This window comes from Cyclopterus lumpus, chromosome 7, assembly GCF_009769545.1.
Source record: "Cyclopterus lumpus isolate fCycLum1 chromosome 7, fCycLum1.pri, whole genome shotgun sequence".
In the NCBI taxonomy this organism is placed as follows: Eukaryota; Metazoa; Chordata; class Actinopteri; order Perciformes; family Cyclopteridae; genus Cyclopterus; species Cyclopterus lumpus.
This window is the reverse complement of record NC_046972.1, coordinates 6,001,911-6,028,197: the sequence shown is the minus strand read 5'-3', so window position 1 is coordinate 6,028,197 and position 26,287 is coordinate 6,001,911. Positions and strand designations below refer to the sequence as shown.

The 26,287-nt window shown below is 49.5% G+C and overlaps 1 protein-coding gene across 1 annotated transcript in view; it reads left to right on the top strand.

The window, feature by feature from the left end:
* Nucleotides 1-26,287, top strand: part of agrn (agrin) — a 204,256-nt gene that overhangs the window by 121,240 nt on the left and 56,729 nt on the right. Inside the window, 8 exon segments of the mRNA XM_034538350.1 lie at nt 12,821-12,954; nt 12,956-13,058; nt 17,104-17,114; nt 17,117-17,161; nt 17,163-17,183; nt 17,185-17,248; nt 17,251-17,331; nt 19,513-19,719. Coding sequence (XP_034394241.1) covers nt 12,821-12,954; nt 12,956-13,058; nt 17,104-17,114; nt 17,117-17,161; nt 17,163-17,183; nt 17,185-17,248; nt 17,251-17,331; nt 19,513-19,719 — 666 coding nt within the window.

Below are 26,287 nucleotides of genomic sequence, written 5' to 3'. Positions count from 1 at the left end.
AAAACAACCTCCAAAATCTAAATGTACAGCCTTTATGATTTTCCAAGCAAATGTAACATATTTATTCAGATTAAAATCCATACGGATCCATAAGGCAAGTTTCATAATAATTTCTGTCTTGAAGTTTCATTATTACCAACAAAAAAAAAATCTAATAAAGTCTTGCAGATTGCCTGGCTGGCAAACCCTGTTGGTCACATGACCTTGCAAGTCCCTTAAAAGTCTCCCGCATCCTTTCCCGGGATTAACCTTTTGGGCATTAAAAAAAGCAGAGTACACTCGAGGTAGTTTTAAAAAACCACACTCACGCAGGTTAAACTTTAAATTATTTGTTCTTTGTCTGGAAACGGGGTACCGACACGGCAGACCTCAAAAAGTCTACAACCGTTCCGTTGAATGGAAGATGGAATTTCTCCTCACGCTGCGTTGTCTGCTGCACTGAACACCAACGCAATATGTTTACCAGTTTTGTTTGAGGTTCATCGGAACGTATGGCTGAATTGAAGGATGTTTTTAGGCAGAGGTGACAGTGACGGTTGTGTACGGTGGTACAAATGCATGTCTGTCAGTACGTGTGTGGTGTGTATGTGTGTAAAAGAGAAAGAGGGGTGTCAGGAGGTCAGGGGAAGCTGACTGACAGGTTCTCATTCTCTCTCTCTGCCTCCAATAAATGTAGCTCGGTACAGGGGGTTTGGGCAGGTCACTCTGGCTGAGATGACGGAGGAAGAGAGAGGCGAATACGGGAGACGGCACCGAGGTAGAGGTGGAAGGAGCTGAGAGATTGAGGGAGCTTTTTTTTACGAATCGCGTGGATTGGCCGCTTTTGTGCGAAGCCTCGTCGGACTCATTCTATTTAAATGGTGTTTTCTTTTTATTATTTTGTATTATTGGGGTAAGCGAATTGGCCACCGTTCTGAGAAGTCTTCATGTCCAATTCAAATCTACTCGGGGAGTCTTATCTGGCACACAAAAGAATATATTTATTTTTTCTGTGTGACTTTTTAAAAGAAGAAATTGGAGAATTCAGCTCAGTTTAGCATAACAGTGTAAAAAAACCACTCCCATGCATTTAGCTGCTCACTTATAACGTTACGTGTCACGGTAACGGTGTAAATCTCCTCCTGAGGGCAGGCTGGAACGACCGGCAGGCACTTAGTCGCCCCCTAATATCCACATAACCTGGCCGTTGATGGCTCAGACCAGCTCGGCGCCAGCTCCCTTATTATCGTTCCTTTTCGTTCCGGCGTGCGATTCTTCATGATGGGCGGGGTTACATCTCCAGATAACAGCCCCGACACCGTCGGCAAATTAAAAGGAGCAGCTGCGTTCTAATTGGCCCAGCAAGGAGTCCCGAACAACGTGAGGCTAGAAGAAGATCTAGGAGGGAAAAGAGAGAGAGAGAGAGAGAGAGAGAGAGAGAAACCAGTCAGCAGAAACACTATTCAGAGAGACAAGTGATAAGTGATAAGTGTGTGTGTGTGGGTGTGTGTGTGTGTGTGTGTGTGTGTGTGTGTGTGTGTGTGTGTGTGGGCGTGTGCGTGCTGCAGTTGGCTGGGGAGTGTGCACCGTGTTGGCTCTCCCAATATTGGACTTGGGAGCAGAGTGGTAAAATACACTCCTCCCTCTCCCGGAGAGAGCCACAGAAGTGCAGCAGAACTCATCTTGTGTGGCCACTCGAGTGGAACATGGACTTTTCATTCTTTTCTTTTTACACTACATTTTCTTCTTGGAGGAGTGCAACAAGTAATGCAAAAAGAGAAAGGTGTGTGTGTGTGTGTGTGTGTGTGTGTGTGTGCGGTGGAAAGTGCCTCAGGTTCGAGAGGGTGATCAATGAAGATTGATTCTGTGTGTGTGTTCTTGAGAGTTGGCCATAAGCACGGCCCACTGCCTCCTACTCTGTCAGTCCTCTCTCTGTGTGTGTGTGTGTGTGTGTGTGTGTGCGTGTGTGTGCGTGTGCGTGTGCGTGTGTGTGTGTGTGCTTTAGAGAGGGCTTTACCTCTACAGCACGGACACACTCTTGTGTCCTCGCGGTAAATGTAGAAAGGCATCAGTGCGCCGCCTGCTGGATGTGAATCCGCTATGTTTTTCGACATGAAAGCACGCAAATAATTTTCTTCGCAGAAAGAAATTTACTGTCGCATTTTTGTTTTTGTTGTTTTTTTCCCTGTATTTATTACTTAAAAAGGCTCGAACCCGTGGCTCTCAGGTGCGTTTTTGTAGCGACCATAACAGCGAGATTGCGTTCTCTTACCATCTTAATGAGGAAGTATTTATATTCAACATATCTGTGAAATGTTCATTGTCCAATATCCACTGCTGGCAACTCAAGCATGATCAAATTTTGAAAACTCAAAGAAAGCACCTAGTGAATGTTTGGAAAGGTCCTCACAGGTCAAAGTTAACGTAACCCCGGCAACGCTCAGCGTCTTCGCCCGAGCACTTTCGTCCTTATTCGTGAGCCCTCTGTTCGGATATATTTGACAGATATACACAATTTAATGGTGAGTGAATATCCACTTGCGCTTGCAAACGTGTTTTTATTTTGTTCATTTTGTTTGCAGAACATGCTGTACTGTATTGCCGCATCGAAATGTGTTATTTGAAACTAGCGGCTGGATTTAGATGGTGGCAAATTATAGATGAACGTCGACGCCCCCGCACGGGATCATCGGGGCTCCCGCCGCCGAGTGTTCTGGCGAGTATGGAACGAAATGATGTAACACCTAAGTGACATTCTGGAGTAACATGTGAGACGGCAGCTCCTCGTATCCACATTGAAGCCGACGCCTCACTGAGGCGGAGTGAGGTGTGTTTCTCCTCCCACACCAACGCAAGAAGCTTTTCCCACCCTCCCTCTCCCCCAGAGAAGCTAATGCCGTCTCTGACCTGTGCTCGTTATCCCAGTTGCACTTTGTCGTCTTCCGCCTGGTGCCGGCTGGTTGTTATGGTGTCTGGGCCGGGGGCCAGTTGGAGCCCTGATTTATCCCCTCGCAGGGCCCAAGGCCGGCGGGGAGGGGACGCGTTCAGGACAATCTCTGCAAGCGAAAGCAGGAGCCGAGCCGGAGATGAAAGCCCACCTGCTTTAATTCCTCTTTGATTCCTCGCCCATGTACCCCTCTTCCTCTTCCTCCTCCTTTTCCTCCCTCTCTCCTTCCACTTCCCACTTTGCTCATGCTCCGGCCCTTTTGTTGCCCCGGTGATAATGGACTGGTGGTAATAGCTGTCGATGGCGGAGATGACAGTACCCTCTGCACCTCGCTTGCCCCCTTTTTGGCTCTCCTTCATCTTTCCTCCATTCGTTCCTTCTGCTAATCTTCCCTTTGTTGTTGTTATTGTTGTTGTTGTTGTTGTTGTTGTCATTTCCATTTATCTCCCTTGGTAGTTATACCCCTCCAATATCTTTCTTCCATTTTCCTTCCTTCCTTCCCCACTCCCCCCACTCCTTCTCACCTCCTCATCTCTCTTCACCCCCCTACCATTCTTCCTTCCTTTCTTCTTCCCTCCCTCCTCCTATTGGGTTCCTATTCTTCTTCATGTCTCTCTCGTTTTCATCCCCCCCTCCATCCCTCGCTGTTGGACCAGCCAAAAATAGCTCGGCTACGCTCCGGCCGCTCCTTCTTAACTTTCTCGTTTCCTCGTTCCCTCTCTTCCATTTGCCTCTTTCTGTTTCTTGCTGCTACTCTCGTCAGTAGTTACGCACACACACTTACACACACACACACACACACACTTACACGCACACACGCAGAGTAATCAAATTCCTCCGGGGTGATTGCCAAACGCACACACAGTCACACGCGCACACAGGGCGAGAGGTCATTGTAAATAACTCGGTTTTCGTGCTTTCATTTCCTTAGGGCATTGACTCTTGCTTGGTATTCATAACCATAACATGCAGAACCTGACAGACAGACTTGTGTGGTGTGTGTGTGTGTGTGTGTGTACTGTGTTTATATCCCTATGCATGTACACACATCCCAGGCGTACTTAGTGAAATATATGCATTCTCTAGGCATTTTGCAAACAGATTGATTGAAAAACACACATTCTTGTTATCGTCCTTCAGCCATGCGCACACACGCACGCACACACACACACACACACACACACGTGAAGAGATGATAATGGACTTTGCTGTAATCCATCTATACTCGCGGTTCCACTCGTCTGGCTCCACTGATACTTGTAAGACAAATTCTGTCTTCTTCATCCCTCTCCAGCGTTCACCTCTCTCAAACCTGCAGGCAAAATAACGAGTATCTGCACACACACACACACACACACACACACACACACACACACACACACGCACACACTTGCTAATACCAGACAATGGGTTTATGTTTTGAGACTTTTTAATGTATTTATGCATTTGTCGTCTACTGAATAATACATGGATATTTATTATTTTTCTCTGCGCATACGTCGGAGGACATGGATAGGAGGGAGAATGATAAATAGCTAAGTGGTGTTGAAAATATGAGGATAACTACCAGCTCAGCAGACAACAGTTTATATTTATTTGTGTGGAAACAAGAATGGCGACAACTGTCAGGAGCCAGATTTCTAAAGAATAACCGTTTGTGTCTGTATTGGCTTGGTCTCTGTGGGAGGTGTGTGTGCGTGTGTGTGTGTGTGTGGCATCTGTGTGTGTGTGTGTGTGTGTGTGTGGCGTGTCACACAATGTATGTCCTCATATAAACCAAACTTCCGTTCTCTAAATTTGTTTCCAGTCAGTCCGATTCAGAGACAATATTCAATATCTTAGATATATACTGTATATCTGTATTCTTCACTGACTACTTTTACACTCAACACCAAGTGCACCTGCACACACACGCACGCACACGCACACACACACACACACACACACACACAGCCACTCCTGCCCTGCCACTCGTTTGAGGGCCCTGCATCGACTCGCTCCCCAGAGCAACGCTGTGCTCACATCGTTGCAGCAGAGGGCAATTTGGACGTCCCCTTTGCATTCAATGGGAGATTGATTGTAGACTCCACCTCCGCTGCTTTTTAAATGATGCAACAGATGCCAGAGCCCTTTTTTGCCCACTCCCCTGGTCCTGAGAGACATATTCAGCCACATTGACGGCGTTCGCGCGTGCGAATGTGAATCGGCTCGCGCCGTCGCCCGTCTCACGGCCAAGATGAAGTGGGCTCATCGATCCGGCTTGCTGGGACCCGGAGTCCTGCCGGAGGTTCATGTTGGTGATCTAATTTGACACCGTTCACACCTGGGCTGGAATGTGAATGCGGTTAGGTGAGGGGAAGGAGGAGCAGCGCAGGGTGCTTAGGGAGAAGATAGATGAAGAGCGAACTCTTGTGACATAATGCACATCTGCTTGGATTTATATGATTTCTTTATACACAAACAATATCAACGCAAACCAAGTTGGTGATAAACTGGCCTCCTCATGGAAGCCTCTCTGGGGTTGTCACTTTTAATGCGAATCCCCGGCGGTGAGGAACGTCTGCTCTGCGTCGAACTTCCTGGAGCTCGGCCATCAGCGCGGGAGACTCGAACGCCGCGTGGCGGTGGCGGACTCCGCCGGCAACAATGAAACCTGTGATATGTAAATACAAAACAAAAAGCATTGTTGGTCTTTCTGGCCACAATACGTAAAACAAATGCAGTTTCATGGAATATAACTTTTAAATGATCCATTGGGAGGAGGGGGGAAGAAGCAATGATTAGATTTTAAATTGAACTATTACTACTATTCTTTCATTTCAGCTACTTTATTTTTTTTATCATATCAAGAGAAAATCGTTCCCATCATCTTATGAAACCTGTAACTCAGTCGTTCCCGCAGTGGCAGCGCGGCACCCCGTTCCCTCTGACCTGATTGATTCGTTCTGAAGAACCCAACTTGCTCCCTCGCTGTGAGGATTGTGAGGACGGGGCCACCGAAAGCGCGTTTGTTTTCTCACTCCCAGATAAAAGGTTTTTTTATGCTTCACAATTAGAATAACAGAAACACACATTCACCGCGCGCGCCTGCCTGCATGCATATTACACTCAGTAATAATCAATCCTATTTTCAACTATTTGCACTGACTCCTGCAGCTCCGTGCTGTTTTTTCGTCTATTGTTTTTTTTCCAGAGATGCTCATCAAAATAGCACAAATAGAATTGTTAAACACTCGTACAGTACATGCTGAAATGGGATGATATGAGGGGTTTATGAGGTGTGTGTGTGTGTGTGGGAGAGATAAACAGTTGTAGATAAACAGCATGTTGGTCTTTTTATACCAAAGGTCTAAATTATAATCCACTGGATCTTTGTTATTTTAAAATTTCAATTACAGTCTCAATCTTTGGTGCCCAGCACTCATTACTGTGGTGTTTCTGCATTCGCTCACCACAAATAAAGTTTGTTTTGTGTTGATGAGGTTCTTATCGCTGTGAAAAAAAAACCACTGAAAACTTTAAAGTGGTGACAAATCGCCATCATCCACTGGCGTTTGTAGCCAGGCCGCAAGCTGCTGTATGACCTGCGAGCAGCCATAATCTTAGTTTATATGCAGAATGCAGTCCATTAAAAAAATTAAAATAAACTATCTTTTTTCTTGTTAGGGAACCACTGACTTCGGGGCAGCTGACTTCGGGACGGCTTTAATAAACGGCAATAGATGTAATAGCTTTTAGATGAGTAAGTGACAGGGCTGTTAAAAACACATTTATTTATATGGACTGTGGGGGAGAGCGATAAAGCAGAGAGTGAACTGGAAAAGTGCACTCGGCAGAGTGCAGACCTCCGGCAGGTGTGTCTGCAACAGCCGGCGCTGTAATGTTCCATTAAATAATACGTTGCCTTTTCTTTTCTTTTTCTCAATCGCAACGCCTCAAACAACAGACTCTCATTTCAATCTAAGCAGCTGTCGGCTCCACGCGGCTCAGCTACAGTTCACTGCTGACCAGCTCAAAGACTCATTCACACACACACACACACACACACACACACACACACACACACACACACATACATAGAGGAACACGTCCTAACTCACGGCGTAGAGAAGAGTCCACTCAATAAAATATGTTTTCAAAAAGTGTGACCACGGCAGGTCCTTTTGTTCGTGAATGAAGCACATCAACGATGTATAAGGCTATCGGGTCGACCCCGTCCAGGGATTGGCCGTGGACAGACAGACAGACATGCAGGTGCACAAACTCACGCTCACAGCACAAAAACCACCAAATACATGATCCCCTGGCGGAGGATGATGACGAGACTTAAAGTGCACGTCTTTGAGCTCATGAGGAGCGTGTGCCGATACTGTCTTTGTCTTCACTCAGATGTAGGCCCCGCCTCCTTTTCTGCTCTCGAACAGCACGTGGCGTTCAAGTGGCCGCCACACTTCAAGCGGCCGCGCCGACTCTTTCGCCGCACACGGGTGTTGATTTTGGCTCGCCACCGCCACCAGCCAGCCCCCACCCCCCCCCCCGTGCCTCTTTATGGGGCCCGGCTGAGCTCGTTGGTTCCGAGCTCGTGGGCCTGAAGGGTGTTGTTGCACGTTGGATTCACTCAGCTGTGTTGCTCTCAACATTTCACCGGCGAACCATCGCTGTGGTGCGAACGTTTGCAGTTATGCTAAATGGGCTAATTGGGTCTGAGGAGTTTCATCTCGCTGCAGTTTGATCCAGGCGGTGCAATTTAAACAACACAAATGCATTATTGATTATCTGGGATCCCGGCCTCCCAAGAGGGAAACAAACGTGCCTTCACTGGATCGTCACTTGCTCGACATGAGAACATTTATTTTCGTTATTTACTCGACCCAGATTTGAAAGATGGCAGCCTGCAAAACTGCCGACGCAGTACAGACGTTCACGAGGGGTGACGTCACGACAGTTCGGGGGGGGGGGGGGGGGGGGGGGGGGGGGGGGGGGGGGGGGGGGGGGTCCTAAATAGAGAAAAGGACACGGTACCAAAAGTGAGTGGAACAGTGATGTGGAGATAACGGAGGGCGGTTTTTCAATATGTAATACTTACTTTTCCCTGTTGGCCATTAGGTGACGGGGAGGGGCTGAGTTTAAAGAGACAGTCCATCAGCTCGTGTCTTCTCATCTTTCATCTCGGGAAAGATGAGAAGACACGGCAGTTGTCAAGGAAGTCAGTTTTTCTTTTGACAGAGTGGATTTTTGTCAATACACAATCCTAGACGGATTACACAACTTGTTGTTTGTTTTGTTTGCTCTTCCGATCTGGCCTTAATCTCACCGAGCTGTGAGGGGGCAGTGTGTTTCATTGGGTCCACATTAGTTCTTCTCAGCTCACAAGTGATCTCCACATAGCGTCTCTAAACGTGAGCTCCGATACTCAGTGATGTTCAACTTTAAGTGTTTTGGTTTGTCTTCGCTCAAACCGACCGGCACGTCTCTGTCTCTGTCTCAATAAATGTCAAAAATCCGGACAATTCGATCGGCGTCCTGCCTTCTTGCTGTCACTCAGCAGAACAAATGCCTGCGCTTCACTTGCGAGATATCGCACCCGCATCAACATTTGACTGCTTTATCATACGTAATTTATATTTATTTAACTTTCACATTTACGTTTATAAAAAAAAAGAAAATAAAAAAGATGTGCAGTAATTAATGTAGCCGTTCTCTTTTGCCCACATCCCACACACTCTCCACCGTTTACTCACACCAACACCACTTTTACTGTGAGTGCGGCCACCGGCGTGTGTGTGCGTGCGTGCGTGTGTGTGTGTGCGTGCGTGCGTGCGTGTGTGTGTGTGTGTGTGTGGTGTGTGTGTGAGCGTGAGCGGCCGGCCTGTTGGAGCGGCAGCAGGACTGTTAATCCTTTGGCCCCCCCCCTCAGTCCTGCCTCCTGCTCCTCATCACTTGGTTGAGATCTACTGGCTGCACGTTCTCATCCATATTTAGTTCTTGGATCTTGCTCCGTATTGAATCTCGTCTGAGAATCTTGTTTATTTTCCGTCCGTTCCTTGATCCTGTTCTGACCCCCCCCCTATTTTCCCCCATATCTCCCTTCTGCACACTTCCCTCCACAGCACCTCTCAACTTTAAGTCTTGGCTTGTCCCCTGTCTTTGTTTAGACCCTCCCCTCCCTCCTATTTATACAGTACATATATTTATTCGTATTAATATTTATTGGTAATTTCTTCCTATGGCGGTCCCTGTGCGCTTCACTCGCCCACATTTGCTTGTCAATCAAAATATTGTTTTGTTATTCGTGCGGTTGTTTTTCATTACTTTGTAATGCATCATTTGCTCAATGCCTGTGAATATTTCCCGGCCTTTCTCTTTTTGTGTTCTGACCTTTTCATTTTTAAAGGCCATTATGTAATATGCATGTGCTGTGTCCATTTCTAACAGAAATCAGACACTTTACACACACACAGACACACACGAGAAAACAAAGCATGAGCATGTAGACAGTTAACCAGTTTAGATGACTTGATTGAGCTGTTTGTGCATATTACCATTGGAATGCAGTTATATGCAGTACAGCTACTATCGATTCCTGTATTCATTATTTAATTGGTTAGATACCTTGTGTAGACGATGCATTATTTAATTCCCCCGACACATCGACACACCGACAAAATACTCTCAACCTCTTCTGGGCTCGTTCCCAGATACAGTGCACGTGTCCTCGATGACACGCGCACACGGACTCACGAGCTGGAAAACAATACGGGCGTCGCTGTCGCGGCTGGTAAATGCTGATTAGCGGGGCCTCGAGGATGGAGCTGGAGTCAGGTGTTAAGCCTAGCTTAGCAACAAACAAAAAAGACAGGAGGCTCGGCTCTCGGCTCACATCTCAGACGGAAGGCAAATATAAGCGTACTAGTGTTTTCAAAAGTGTTAATTATACTTTCATTATTCCACTATTAATGTCAGGATGTTTGATTCTCTCTTGCAGTATATATTTTTAACTCTGCCGGACCCGTCATTGCTGCTTTCCTCTCTCTGTCACATTGTCTTTCTTCTTCTTCTTCTTCTTCTTCTTACTTCTTCTTCTTCTTCTTCTTCTTCTTCTTCTTCTTCTTCTTCTTCTCCTCCTCCTGCTGGTGATGGAGGGGGGGGAGGTTCTTGATTAGAACTCACACTGCCAAGTCCCCCCACGACGCATCATTGCATTTGATTAGCTCCAACCCCCTGCTCCCACCCTTATCACTACCAGCACAAACAGGAAGCACCACATACACACACAACACACACACACACACACACACACACACACACACACACACACACACACAGATGCACATGCATACATATCACTTGCAGACTTATCTGAACTCCATTGCTGCCGGGCGAACGTGCTCTGGCATAACTGAGCACACACACCACTGTTGCTGGGCGACAGGGGCTTCAGGTAAGCCAGCATGGCGCTGACAGCTCCCTGTCCCTAATGAAGCATTAATAAGAGCAGAACAGATCAGAGAAGAGCAGAGCTCCCCCACCTGCCTTGGCTGTCTCTGCTGGCTGCCAGGGGGGGGGGGGGAATCATCATAATACCCTCCCCCTCCCTTGCCCCAATTTACAGGCAGACGTCACCCCCTGAAAAATCCAAAGTTCCGCAGCTGGAAGAGAGTCGGGTCAAAGGTGTGTTATTTTCTCCAGGAAACGTCAAGGCACAATTGTGGGGGCCACGCAAGTGGGGCTGACTGTAGACGCGAAGCCTCGGAGCGGTTTCTTTCCCCATTAAAGAGCACATTTTATTTAGCGGCCCCGCCAACACACCTGTAGAAGTTCATTCTGGCCCCCGAAACGTTGAGTGTCCTCCTCCCCTCACCAGGAAGCTTGAGACGTCGCCTCCTTTTGTGTCGGGATTGCTTCAGTGTTCAGTGTCTTTATCTCTCCTCACTATCTGTATCCTTATGTGCATCCTCTTTTTCATCCTTTATTCCCTCATTATCTTTGTAGTCTAAACCTCGCTGAGCTTTACTCCAGCGAGGGAGACATTCTAATTCTCTCTCTTTCTCTCTCTCTCTCTATGCTTTTTTTGTGCCACCTTTCACATGATAATAATGAGAAAATATAAGCGAGAGAACTCCCTGAAGTTTTCTGTGGTGTGTGTGTGTATTTTGGGGTTGTTACACTGGTCACATTCGCCCAGGCAATTTGCCTGCTTATCTGCACTAACCCGTCCAGGCCGCGCTTCCTGCTGTTAGCATTCTGATCAGGAGTCCACGCCTCTCCTCCCTATTCTACCAGGCCCCCTCCTCCACCCTCCTTATGCTGTCAACAAGCTGTAGAGAGAGAGAGAGAGAGAGAGACAGAGAGAGACAGAGAGAGAAAGCAAGCCAGGCTATTATTTAATGAGATCAAGAAGTGCGAGGACAATGCTGTTTACTGTCACAGAGCAAACATAGCTCCTGGTAAACCCGCCATTTGTACGGAACCGGTTGTCTGCTCGCAGTTCGCAGCGGAAGCAGTGGGGGCCGGGGGGTGGTCGCTACATAGCGCGCACCATTTCGTCAGTAGGAATTCTGCACTTCACGCGACCTTCTACCTGCTCCGGCAGACACAACAAGGTCCACGGGGCCCTCGGTGTGTCATTGTTCACGTGATTAGCCGGAGAGGAAAAGGGCCACGTGTCCCCCAATCGCTATCAAGTCCACGTTGGCTGCAGTTAACACACAATGTCTGATGATTTGTGGGAGTCGTTTCCCATCGGTATGCCTGAGTTCGGGCTTTAATTCTGGGCTACTTTATTTTCAAAGCTATTTTTGAAGTGTCGTTGTCATAAATTGGGTCTGGAGTCAGTTGCCGCTGCAACACACAGCACAAATATATAAAAGTCTTCGGTTAACGAGTCTCACGCACCAAACCTCAAAAGGACTTGACAGGAGGGAGCGGAAAGTAGGAAGTAAGGAGGGGGGGGGGTCATGGAGATGAGGAAGCGAGGTGGGGGGTGCCTCCTTTGATCAAGAGCACTCCTCGCAGGGCGCTTCTGTCTCCTTACACATCCATAATATATCTCTACCTCCGCACTGCATTCCAGTCCCGGCGAAAAAAACGGAATGCACGGCAAAGAATTTCAGAGATTCAATATCCACCCTCCGACCCCACCCCACCCCCCTTTAAATGAAATCCGTTCATGTTGCCTGTAACACAAGAGAGGGGATAATATCAGACACGGGTAAATATTTATTCTGAAAGTGGCGAGCTTAGGAAATGAGAAGGCCGCCGCCGTCTCTGCGGCCTCCCTCCCACAGGAGAGCATGTTTGTTCCGTGACAGTCATAAATATGCATCGTGCAGCCGAGATGACAGCGATCGTAATCTTTTGGTCGTGCGAAAACACTCGGCAAAATGAAAAGTTGCACCCTGTCCTGTCATCGCAATGAGTCCCTTCGGCGACACGTGGCACGCTGTTTAATTAGAATGGAATAGCTCTCTCTCTCTCTCTCTATATCCCTCTCTCGGCCTCATTTGTGAAAAAAGGTAAATATTCAGAGGGGGCGCTTTTCAGCCGTGCCGTTGAAGGCATGCTGAGCGTACCGAGAGAGAATGCGTTGCGAATGCGGCGCTCCCCGAAATCAATTGGTGCCGGCGATGACGAAAAATGAAACGCAGCTCGTTATGTGCCCGGAGACAGCTGGGCGGTACGTTCCTCCTCCACCCGGGGTGGGTGGGGGGGGGGTCGAGTAGCTCTTTAAAAAAAATAACGTCTCCGGGCTTCCAAAAAGGTGCAACCACTTAAATAACCAAACTAAAAAAAAAAGGCGGCCTGTCATCCGAGGAGGTGCAGCAGCAGTGGGTCTGACAGGGTGTATTGGTCAATCTGCCCCCTAAACCTTGTTTCATGTCTCCGTGCCTGCAGCTCTGAAGGACCCCTGCACCGACGTGACCTGCAGCTACGGCAGCAGGCACCTGCAATCCAGTCGTCGGACCGCCTCAGTCGGCGAAGGTGCATGTGTGCCCTCGGGCTGCGACGGCAGGCGCGAGCAGACGGTGGTGCGGCAGCGACGGGGAGGACTACCGCAGCGAGTGCGAGCTCCACCAGCACGCCTGCAAGAACCAGAAAGAACCTGCGGGTGCAGGTACCAGGGGGCCCTGCGGTGAGCTCTCTCCTCCATGTTAACAGCCGCCCCCATCACACTTCTGAGGCCCCCCGGATGCTCACTTGTTGACTCCTTTCTCTTCTCTTCACTCTGTTTACTTACCTCTAGCCTTTATTGTTTTTTATCCTTCACATACTAACCCACTTACAGCCTCTCTGCTAATTCTCTTTTTTCATTCAGGTACTTTTGCGGTGCGAATTGTTGTTTTCTCTAAGTGGGTCTTCAGAGCTGTCGTTTTCAGTCAGGCCCAGACTTAATTTTTTCTCCCTCATTCTTGTTATCATCAGGCAAGCGTTGAACTTTGAGTTGTGTGTGTGTGTGTGTGTGTGTGTGTGTGTGTGTGTTTTGAGCCAGATGGAGGGAAATAATGTAAAGCAGACACTCCGCTCCGTCTCTAAGCAGCGGGAGACGGAGCGGAGTGTAGGGGGGAGGAGGAGGAGATGGATGTGTGGGCCCACCGGCGGGAAGGTTGGCCCGAGTCAGCACAAAGTGACCCGAGTTTCCCCCTTCATCTGACGCCTCGGCCATTTCATGTTTGTTAGCCAGACAAATGAAGTAGATTTATCTGCGCTGCTAGTTTTTTTGCAGCAAACGGGCCATTCTTTTTGTTATTGCGCCGACTTGCTCAGCTGGTGGAGAGCGTGGCTCCCGGAAGCCATTCTTCCCAGTTAATGGGAGGTAATGGGCCTTTACCATAAATCTCCTCCCCGCGCCGGCTGCTGGTCTCTGCACTCTTTTGCATTGTGTTGACAAAACAACGTGAGGCTCGGTCACTTCCGCCTCTCGGCCCGTCTGCAGCCAAAGCGCTCTGTCCCTATTTTGGTTCTTTTTTGTCCCTGCATTGTCGCTCTTTGGATTCCCTGCCAGAGGTCTTTGGGAAGCGTTTCCCCTCTCTCGCACTTTCTCCTCCCTCTCTACTCCTTCTCCTCCATCTCCACTCCTTCTTCTCCCTCTTCACTCCTTCTCCTCCCTCTCCACTCCTCCCTCTTCACTCCTTCTTCTCCATCTTCACTCCTTCTCCTCCGTCTTCACTCCTTCTCCTCCGTCTTCACTCCTTCTCCTCCCTCTCCACTCCTCCCTCTTCACTCCTTCTCCTCCGTCTTCACTCCTTCTCCTCTCTCTCCACTCCTCCTCCCTCTCCACTCCTTCTCCTCTCTCTCCACTCCTTCTCCTCCCTCTTCACTCCTTATTCTCCGTCTCCACTCCTTCTCCTCCATCTCCACTCCTTCTCCTCCGTCTTCACTCCTTCTCCTCCGTCTTCACTCCTTCTCCATCTTCACTCCTTATTCACTCCTTCTTCTCCCTCTTCACATCCTTCTCCTCCCTCATTCACTCCTTCTCCTCCCTCTCCACTCCTTCTCCTACCTCTCCACTCCTCCTTCTTCACTCCTTCTTCTCCATCTCCACTCCTTCTCCTCCCTCTCCACTCCTCCCTCTTCACTCCTTCTTCTCCATCTTCACTCCTTCTCCTCCGTCTCCACTCCTTCTCCTCCGTCTTCACTCCATTCTCCTCTCTCTCCCACTCCTCCTCCCTCTCCACTCCTTCTCCTCCCTCTCCACTCCTCCCTCTCCACTCCTTCTCCTCCCTCTCCACTCCTCCATCTCCACTCCTTCTCCTCCGTCTTCACTCCTTCTCCTCCGTCTTCACTCCTTCTCCTCCCTCTCCACTCCTCCCTCTTCACTCCTTCTTCTCCATCTTCACTCCTTCTCCTCCGTCTTCACTCCTTCTCCTCCGTCTTCACTCCTTCTCCTCCCTCTCCACTCCTCCTCTTCACTCCTTCTTCTCCATCTTCACTCCTTCTCCTCCGTCTTCACTCCTTCTCCTCTCTCTCCACTCCTCCTCCCTCTCCACTCCTTCTCCTCCCTCTCCACTCCTCCCTCTCCACTCCTTCTCCTCCGTCTCCACTCCTTCTCCTCCATCTCCACTCCTTCTCCTCCGTCTTCACTCCTTCTCCTCCGTCTTCACTCCTTCTCCTCCCTCTCCACTCCTTCTCCTCCCTCTTTACTCCTTCTTCTCCATCTTCACTCCTTCTCCTCCGTCTTCACTCCTTCTCCTCCGTCTTCACTCCTTCTCCTCCCTCTCCACTCCTCCCTCTTCACTCCTTCTTCTCCATCTTCACTCCTTCTCCTCCGTCTTCACTCCTTCTCCTCCCTCTCCACTCCTTCTCCTCTCTCTCCACTCCTTCTCCTCCCTCTTCACTCCTTATTCTCCATCTTCACTCCTTCTCCTCCGTCTTCACTCCTTCTCCTCTCTCTCCACTCCTCCTCCCTCTCCACTCCTTCTCCTCTCTCTCCACTCCTTCTCCTCCCTCTTCACTCCTTCTCCATCTTCACTCCTTAGTCACTCCTTCTTCTCCCTCTTCACTCCTTCTCCTCCCTCTCCACTCCTTCTCCTCCCTCTCCACTCCTCCCTCTTCACTCCTTCTTCTCCATCTTCACTCCTTCTTCTCCATCTTCACTCCTTCTCCTCCGTCTTCACTCCTTCTCCTCCGTCTTCACTCCTTCTCCTCCCTCTCCACTCCTCCCTCTTCACTCCTTCTTCTCCATCTTCACTCCTTCTCCTCCCTCTCCACTCCTCCCTCTTCACTCCTTCTTCTCCATCTTCACTCCTTCTCCTCCGTCTTCACTCCTTCTCCTCTCTCTCCACTCCTCCTCCCTCTCCACTCCTTATTCACTCCTTCTTCTCCCTCTTCACTCCTTCTCCTCCCTCTCCACTCCTTCTCCTCCCTCTTCACTCCTTCTCCATCTTCACTCCTTATTCACTCCTTCTTCTCCCTCTTCACTCCTTCTCCTCCCTCTCCACTCCTTCTCCTCCCTCTCCACTCCTCCCTCTTCACTCCTTCTTCTCCATCTTCACTCCTTCTCCTCCGTCTCCACTCCTTCTCCTCCGTCTTCACTCCTTCTCCTCTCTCTCCACTCCTCCTCCCTCTCCACTCCTTCTCCTCCCTCTCCACTCCTCCCTCTCCACTCCTTCTCCTCCGTCTCCACTCCTTCTCCTCCATCTTCACTCCTTCTCCTCCGTCTCCACTCCTCCGTCTTCACTCCTTCTCCTCCCTCTCCACTCCTCCTCCCTCTCCACTCCTTCTCCTCCCTCTCCACTCCTTCTCCTCCCTCTTCACTCCTTCTCCTCCCTCTTCACTCCTTCTCCTCCCTCTCCACTCCTCCTCCCTCTCCACTCCTTCTCCTCCCTCTCCACTCCTTCTCCTCCCTCTCCACTCCTTCTCCTCCCTCTTCACTCCTTCTCCTCCGTCTCCACTCCTTCTCCTCCGTCTCCACTCCTTCTCCTGACGAGAGGGTGTTCCGTCCTCGGCCGTGTTTTGAACGACAGCTCGCCGGCAGCTTGGCAGAGATATGATGTGTCCGGTGCTACGTAAATCCTTTTGTCTTCCCCACATGCTGAAAGCGTGGCGGGCAGGATAAAGCTCGGGCTCCTGTTTCAAGGAGCAAACCCACCCCGCCCCTCCACTCGTCCCACACATCCGCAAACCAATTCCATTATGATCACGGACCGATACGGCCGAGCGTGCCAGACCGAGCGCTCCCCCCATAAGGAGGGAGGTGCCAGGGAGCCAATCAACCGACCGCACTCTTCATCCATTTCCTTGTCTCCCCTTCACAACCGTAGGTCCGAGTCTGAGCCGCTCTCAGCTGCTGCTATCTGTGGAGCAGTGATGGAGGATCATGTCTTCTGTTTTTTTATTTTAGTCCTTCTCCTTTCTCTTTCCGTTCTGTTCTCGTCTGTCTGGATTGACTAGACGAACAAAAGTCATCCCACCGATACACATAGGCACGATGGGGTTTTTGGGGTCCGGCAAACATTACAGGTCTATCGTTGTTTATTTAAAAGCAGGCCAGTTTTTAGAGGCAGTGAAGCCGGGACACGCCCGTCATTCTCAAAGATGGCCGAGCGACTCAGAGATCCCCGCCCCCCAGGCTCTAATCGACTTTACACTGACTTTTTATACATGTTACCAACTGTTACAATTGTTCCACCCCCTGTGCTGCAGTGCATTGTTTCTGATGAAAGCATGTGTCTCCACAGACCCGTGCAAAGAGACAGCGAGAACAACCTGAGCACGATGTGCCGGGTGGAGGCTCTCAACCCGCGAGCCCCTCATCTTCGGCCCTGCCGGAGTGGTGCACCCCGGGCAACGAGCCGCTGTGCGCCAGCGACGGCCAGACCTACCCAGCGAGTGTGCCATGGGAGCAACGGGCATGCAGAAAGGCATCAAGCTCCGGAAGATCCACGTGGGCCGATGCAGGAGGCTGGGTAAGAGCCGCTGGGACGAGCGCCGTGGCCTCTAGGCCCGGCTAGTGACAACTCACGGGTTGAGAATTTGGGGGCAATGGGAATCTGCCTTTGAATCATTAAAATGAAGGATATCGAGTAAAAGGAAGTGAAATAACTTTTTATTTTCATGTTCTAGCCATTAGTCATCACTACTACTCGGGCAACCAAGAGCTCCCGATACCAAAAATGAGAATTACAGAATCCGTTTATGAAGATTAGTCAACTACTCGATGATGCTCTCGTGTGTTTTCCTGGACTTTCCTCGTACGATATCCTCCTCAAGTTTGAATAGGTGTCCGGTCGGGGGAGCTGGCGTTGACAGCTGACAGTGCACCGGCGTTTCCACTGCACGCCACAGAGATAAAGGACTCTCGGGGTCTCGCGGTCCATGCTAGTGGCCTCCTCCAGCAGATAAGAGCCTCCAGGGCTGTTATCAGTGCTATTAGAACAGGGGCTTTAAGCCTCCGTCAACAAAGAGCTGTCGGCTCTTACTGTACGTCTGATTGCCATCGGAGGAAATCCAATTTTCCCGCAATGTTTGTCGGCTGTGTTGGTTTGACGGCAGCCATGCGCACACAGCACACACACACACACACACACACACACACACACACACACACACACACCCTTCTCCCCCTCGGCACATGTAACGAGACTCCTGACAGCGGCACAGAGAAGAATAGATCGCCGTTGTTGCAGGCCAACAATGGAGCGAATGCCCACTTCCTTTCCACGCGCCCCGGTTCTCCCCGTCCGCTCCGCTTCACGGGGCCGGTGGAGGAGCGCGGCGGCTCCCAAATTGCCAGTATGTGTGCGCGCGGAAGTGGATGAACTCTTTGTTTCTCTTCTGCTTCTCCTTCTTTTTTTTTTTTTCAAATGAAAGAATAATTCAATTTGAAACAGAGATCCATGAAATCATATCCCTAAGCAAATTGCAAATTGGTATCTAATGAAAATGGCCATTTCGACTTGTAACCATGACTCTCGCACCGCCGCCGCCCTCTCGCTCGGATACGGCGGCGAGGTAATTAAGTGTGGCGTGACAGGCTTTTAAAGAAAAGGAGAAGAAGGAATTGAATTGCTGTACAAATTTGATCCACTGATCAGGAAGGAAGTACATCCGAAGCCCGGCGAGCGCCTCCAGAACAGAGTCGCCGGCTTCAAATTGGATTTTTCTCACTTCAAATGGCAAATTTGCCATTTCACATTACCAGTGTTTCTTTCTTTTCCTCTTAATTTCCACAGTAGATTTCTGCTTAGTGAGTCAAAATGTGATGAACATTATAGTTGAGACTCCATCTTGACCTTAAAATACAAAGACTTTGAGTTTGAGTCCCCCAATTCTATTAAAGTTAGTTGGGAACTTTTAACAATTAAGTTAGATGAAATAATGAACACTCGATACGAGCAGAAACTAACGGTCGGACCGTCTATAGCATCCATCACCCGGCAACGTGTTTTTGCCTGTGTCGGCTTTAAATTTCATCTTGTTTGAACGCAATTAAATTGATTCGTAATTCCAATTTTTTTTTCTCCAGCCGTGAGCAGACCCTCAGAGTCCTCTTAAAACGACTGCTTATTGTATAACCACTCAATTAACCACAACATACAATCTTTTTCTTTTCTTTTCTGAGCGGTTGAAAACGAGTTGTGCAAAAAAGGCTTTAACCTGTGCCGCAGAAAAGAAAAGCTTTTATTTAATTATTTCTTTTACTACACGCGCTGCAAGTGGATCAGTCCACCCAACATGTAATTACTGTTTGAAAAGAAAACAGCGTTGTTTCCCTCACTGTTGGAGCCGCGGGCGTCACACAGCGGGGAGGAGAATCGCTTTGACGCGTTGCTGCAGCAGCTTGAAATGTTTTTTATTTCATTATTTGTCATGCTGCTGACTACTTCTGTTGTACTTGCCTCTATTGTCCGTCACACTTTCACAAAAGTGGCAGTTGAAGTCATCTCTCTTTTTTGTTTGTGTGTGTTTTGACTGACGGGTGCCAAATTAAAAAGGAAATGTAAAGAACGCAGCGGAGAAATGGACCGCAGGCAGGCAGGCGACCGGAGGGTTTGACGGGTCTGGAAAACGAGGGGATGTTTTAGGCTTAGCTTTAACCCTTAAACCCACGTTAACTCCATCCCTCCCCCCCCCCCCCCCCCATCCAGAGCACTGCCAGGAGGAGTGTCTCTTCAACGCCCTGTGCGTGGTGGAGCAGCAGAACGCCCGCTGCTCCTGCGACCCCATCGAGTGCGACGGCACCTACAAGCCCGTGTGCGGCAAGGACGGACGCACCCACACCAACGACTGCGCCCGGCACAAGGCCGAGTGCCTGGGCAAGACCCTCATCCCCATCAAGCACCCGGGGCCCTGTGGTGAGTGGAGCTGGGGGGAACCGGGAACAAGGAGGGCTTCTCCTCGAGGACTAACGCTGTCTCTCTCTCTCTCTCTCTCTGGCTGTTTAATGCGTGTCACGTGTGTTTTTGTCCTCCTCTATCTTGCAGGCTTACTGTACGTGTGTGTCGGGTACTTGTCCTGAAAAGTGTTTTTTGAAATGGTTCGGCGATGCTCTCCGGAGGGTGGGAGGGGGGAGGGGGGAGGTTGTAACTCAAGCCGACAGGACTCACGTGTGCCTTTCCTTATAAAAAAACGTGCCTTCACCCGTTCACCAGCCATCCATCTCCTCCTCATCCCCGTCACGCTTCATCCCTCCATCCCGAACACACACACACACACACACACACACACACACACACCCTAAATCTCCATCTGCTCTCCCTCTTCCGTGTTTCTTCTCTCCCCCCTCCCCCCCTCCCCTCTGTGTGTTGCTTTTTTCTTGGCATATATACACATATATACATTTGAAAAAAAGCTCTTCTTTCTTGTTTCAGTGTGTCAATCAGTCTGTCTGTCTGTCTGTCTTTGTCCGCGTGGTCGTCTTCCTGGCGGTCTGCGGGGCGGCAGGTGGAAAAGTGGGGTCACCCGGTGGCCGACCTCATCAGGCGGATTCTGATGGGTGAAGCCCTCCCCCTCGCTCCGACAAAAAGGGAACCTAACCGGAGTGGTCTTGTACAGCTGTCTTTGTTTCTGTTTGTTGTTGTTGTTTGTCCTCTCTCTCCTTCTGTCATTAATATCCTCTCCTTCTGTCATTAATATCCTCTCCTTCTGTTTTACGCCTCCTGCAAAACACGTGACCCGTGAGGTTGGAGAAGTCTTCCCCTGTGCTTTGTTTCCTGTCTAACACCCCCCCCCCCCACCCCCCACCCCCACCCCCGACTCCTTGCAGTGGCATGTTTTCTTGTAAAATAAGAATGCCCCACTTTTAACTGACGAATATACTTTTGAAAAGAATGAAGTTTTTGTCCAGCTCATCACGCCTAACGACCCGTTCCTTTTCACATTCCTTCACGAGTAGAAATGTGTATTTATCTGAATACCAAAGTTATCTCCAGTTGTCGGTATCCGGATGCTCCGGTCCTCATCAGCATTATTTGGCCGTCTGAGCCGCACATGAATGAGCCCCCCTCTCCCCCCCCCTCGCTTGTTTAGTTATTTCACTCCCGTCAGTGACTAGTCTTATGTTTTCTTTGATGACATTTTTTAGGAAATTTGCATATATATATATGTATATTTTATATATAGCAAAAATAGAACGCCACCCCCCTCGATCAGTTTTAATTAAACATCAAACGAGGCAAGCGTAGGTGCCCACAGAGACTGTTGGTTAGTCAGACAGATGATATGCATGCAAAGGGTGTGCTTGTGTGCTTGTGTGTGTGTGTGTGTCTGTGCTGTGTGCGTGTGTGTGTGTGTGTGTGTGTGTGTGTACGCACACGTTAGAACTCTCTTTCTGTCTTGTCTCTCTCCCTCGTGTCCCACTCTGCTTTGTTAGTAGGACCGAGTGACGTATTCCCTCTGACTGCACAAAAGACGTAAGATACACACAACACACCCGAGGGATGCATGCCAAGTGCATCGATCAGTGGCCACGCACACACACACACACACACACTCCCTTTGTGCTCCACTGTGCTCGTGCTCTCCGACGGTGACTGGCGGCACTGACTGCACTCGCGTGTGGGTCGGAGGCTTCTGACAAAAGTTCCATGCGAAAGGAGAGTTTGATGAATTATCATTATTTGATAAATAACGATCTCTGTCCCCCCCCCCCCTCACACACACACCCCTGTTTCATTGGCTGAGCGGTGCGTTGCGGGGTAGAGTTGATCGATCGCCCTGCCAGCTGTCAAACGGATAAAATTCTCCACTTCTGCCGCCGTCGTAAATCTCTTTTCATGCGGGTGACAGCGCCTTAATGTCAACCCCCCCCCATCCCCCGCCTCCACAAAGAATGGTCATATGCAACGAAACTGCCCCCACCCCCGCCTCTACAACGCTCACCACTGCTGTCCTCCCACCAGACAACAACTTGATTGATATCTAAAGCTCATCAAGTTAGGGAATGGAGAGACACCGCGTGGCGCCGGCTGATTAACTTACAGCCACGGCGGAGTCACACATCGTCACGGGCGTCCGAGAACACGCCAAGTCCTCGGACGTGTGAGCCACGTGACTCCTCGTTAAAGAAAATAAGTCCCCCACCCTCCCCTCCCCTCTCTCAGAGAGGAGCAGATGAGCCGCTTACACGTCCGCTGTCAAGACAAAAGAAAATTGATTTTTATTCACGTCGTGATGATTGCGTTGGAATTTCCATCGCCTGCTTTCTCCTGTGGAGCTTTTACCATGTGGCTATTCTCCAAATACACACACAGAGAAAATTGATTCAAACTTAATTTCAACCTGCCTTCATGCAGAGTCTGGTTAAAAATGAATATATATATATATATATATATATATATATATATATATATAATATATATATATATATATCTATATATCTCCCATAGGATGTCAGCGGCAGCAGGCTAACGCACAAACTGAACATGGATGTGTGCGTGCGGCGTCGATTATTGTTGCAGATGTATATTTAGAGGAGGGAACAATGGAGGGACATGGGCCCCCCTGATGTTTGGCCTTTCATTCGCTCTCATTTTGCTTTTCTCGTTTTCTTGTTTGTTGGCACCGCCATCACTCCAACTCGATAATGTTAGATATGAAATGAATTCTAATGAAAAAGTTGAATTTAAACTTTTGTATCTCCGCTTGTTTCCTGGCCAGATGGTTCTCCTCGCCCCTTTAACTCTATATTTAGTGCTCGTTCAGTCGTGCTTTTGGAAGCAGGAGCGCGCGGTGGCTCACCACAGCTCCCCGGGAGCCTGTCGATGTGCCGGACTCACGGCTGGCACCAGTTTGAATGGGAAGTGGAGAGTTTCTGAACCGGTAGTTACGAGGAGAATTCTGTGAAACCGCCGAAACACACGCCCACACACACAAAGTGTGCGCGCGTGCGGCAAACTAGGAAGTGAACAAATGGAAGCGCGAGTCTTGCGGACACACATTCTTTATTCAAACCTCTTTGTCATTTCCACAGCGGGGCGTGCATGCTTGTGCGTATATGTGTGCGTGTGTGCAGGTGCAGAAAAGCGCGCGGGAAGTGCGAGTGACTTGCTCGAAATGTGATTGCTGTCGCCTCCGGAGGTAGCAAGAAATCACTCAGCGGCAGACACCTCGCCATTGACAAAGAGCTCTGCGAAGCAGGGAGGGGGGGGGGGGGGGGGGGGGGGGGGGGGCATGTTTATTTCATTAGCATCTCTCTGCCGGCTGTAGTGATTGGACTTGAGTCTTATATTGTGTAAGTCAGCCGGAGATCACCAGCGCTGTTCCCCCCCCTCCCTCCCCTCCCCTCCCCACAATCAAGTTAATTAGAGGAAGTGCTGAGGTAGCCTGATTGACAGCAGACGGGGGACCCGCCGGTCCACTTAAATGCAGCCTGCCGGCAAGAATCGCAGAAAGTTATGGGTCAACGGGGGGGGGGGGCAGGAGGGACTCAAGGCGGTGTGTTCGGGTCGCGCTAAACCACAAGGTTCTCTCATTCTTCTTCTTCTTCTTCTTCTTCTTAACCGTCGCTCCCCGACTCGATCTGGAGATGCAATAAACAATGTGACATAATCCTCTCCGCCTGACAAAAGGCGGGCGTTGAGTGCGTTGAGTGCGTCCCCTCACCTCTGACAGTTGCGCGCCACGGAGATCAGGAATCTGTCTTTCTTTCCACCTTCGGTTTGTCTCCATTTTTGATGGAGACTGAGCAAACACTGAGCCCCCCCCCCCCACCTGTGATGAGTTGTTCAGTGGTAGACAGACACTGCCCGCGGGTATGCCTTTTTGCTGTATGCTAATATAGCCTTTTCTCTCTGCACCTCCTTTTCCCTCGACTAATACGATACATAAATGTTTTTAATGCGAGCGAGAGCAAAACGCAGTCGGATCAAAGCCCCGCAGGTTTAGGGGAACACACTTGCTGCTGATTGGGCCGTGCCCCCCTCCGCCCTCCCCCTAACATGGGGTTGTTAAGCTTTAGGAGCCACCCCCCACCCCCACTGCCACTTAACCAGTCAGATAACACCACTAAGTGGGCAGTGATGACATCTTCGGGGCAGACAGGCAAGCAGATGGGTTGTGCGCCCCCCCACCCCCCCCCTTGACGTGGCCGACTAGCAGCGCCTCTTATGCCTGGGGCGAGTTGACACCTGCAGCAAGCCCCCCCACCCACCCACCCACCCCCATATCGACTATCGCCATTAACACAGTACAGGAATTAAAATAGTTTAAAGAAAACCGACTTGCAAACTGAGCAGAGTCCCTCCATCAGAAAGAATTATTCATTCTTTAGTTTTTTTTAATATATTTATTATTATTTCACCGTCTCTCCTGCCAACAGCAGACCACTCTCACTGCACCTGTATTTGTGCGCTCCAGGTGTTCCCACTCAACTGTGGAGCTCATGTTCCAGCAGCTCCCTGCAACTTCTTTTTTTCTTTCTGGACCCTGCCTGACAGAAAACACTGATACATGCATGAAGATGTATTTAGGTGTCTGGGGAGACGACCCTGTGGGGGGAGAAGAGCTGGAACAGGGCTTGTGAACACCATCCCACAAAGCTGTAGTTTTGGACAGGCTGCCATTTCAAAGCTCCTGACCTGCCTGCATTCCAAGACAGAGAGAGGGAGACGGGGGAGGGAGAGAGAGAGAGAGAGAGAGAGCTTTTTAACTCTCATAAGATTTTCACACTTGGGGGAGTTTTGTCTTTTTTTCCCCTACACCCTCTCCAGTTAATAAATCAGGCAGAAACGTTGCCCCCCAGAGGTAGAGGATGATAAAAAAAAAAAGTTGAGTTGAATTTTCTTTCATCTTTTTTTTTCTCTTTTTCTATGCGTGTGAAACTAAAAAGAATGGAAGACTAAGGCGTTATCGGCCCGGCTTGCAGTCGTGTGTTAGGAGCTTGTCCTTGGGAAAGTGGGCTGGTGAACTTTGTCGTGGGGGGGGGGGGCAAGGTTGTACAGTTAAGCTCGGATCACAGGCTCACGCGCGCTCGAAAAGAGATCACGTGGGTATCAATTGTTTTTTTTGAAGCCATACAAATGAAGGAGCATTGAATAGCTTCCATGTTTTTTATGTGGCACCTCCAAGCTCCTCTTTGAAACAACTGCCTTGGCATAAAAAAAATTAAAAACACACACACAGACACACAAAGAAAATCAGAAGCGGCCTTTCCTCCTTTTTTTTAATCCGAAACATCCGAAACGTTCAAAAAGATTTGTTCAATTACAGCCACAACAAAAAGCCGTGCCTCAGTCCCTGTCATCACTTGGAGTTAATCTGATCTCAGGAAGGGTGGATGTGAAGGTGACATTGACCTTGATGAGGTGTCAAAGGGTCAATCAGTGAAACCAGCCATTTGCCTCCATCTGTGTTATCAGCCGATCACTTGCACCCGGCGCTTGGAGGTGGAGCCGAGCGATCCGGAGCTGGTAAATTAATAACAGGGCCTCAAGCACAACAAGACTCCCCCCCCCCCCGCGATGCCTTCTAATCCCGTAATGGACACGATAATGATGGAGCCATGGGTGGTGTCGTTACAAGGGGCAGTTTCTATGACAGCTCCCCCCCTCTGACAAAAATGTAAAAAAAAAAGGTAGATGAGAGATGGAGGACGTCTATGGGTGTGTAATGCACCTCCTTTGAGCACTTCTCATCAGAAGTGATTCTCCCCCCCCCCCCCCCCCCTCGTCATCAAGTCGAAACCCAGTCTCCTCAGCATGCACCAGGCCACATAATATTTTACTTGACACATAAAGATGTGCTGAATTGATTGAGTATGGGGAGGGGGGGCTGTGATCAAAGGATTGTACGTAGCCTTTTTCTCTCCCAGTTTCCTCTTTTCTGATCATGAAGTCAGGTTGTATCAGCCCATTCTTCGCCCGTCTGCCACCACATGGAATTATAGGTGCAACAATCCAGTGCTGGTTTTTAATGGAGTCCTGCTGGAGCGAGTGTGTGTGAGAGAAAGCGACTGAAGCAGGCCCCTCTGTGATGTTCACATTTCATATCTGCTTCTGCCCAGAAGCTTGCCGTTTGTGAATTATTAAGCAGAGGGGCTCTTTCTTCTCTTCGCCTGTTTCTTTCTCCATTCTTTCTTTCTCTCTCTCTCCCTCTCGCTCTCTCTCTCACACACTCTCTTCGTCTTCTTTTTCTCTCGCTCCTGAGTGTCAGTACAACCGGCTCCGGCCGAAGCGGTGGCCCTCTCACTGAGATGCAAAAGGCAGCCTTTGAAGGGGCACATTGGGAGCGTCAATTAATCCAGCCGTTTACTCCCCTGGGGAAAAAAAGAAAGAAAGGCTGCGTAGCCATTGTTCGTGGAGTGTTTCATCTCTGTTGTGCTACGGGGGCCATGTCTTTACCCGCTAGTCCTCGCGCAGACTCTTCAAAGATCCGGGATACGTCAGGGTAGCGCACAAAGGGGAGGAAATGACATAGGAAGCTGAG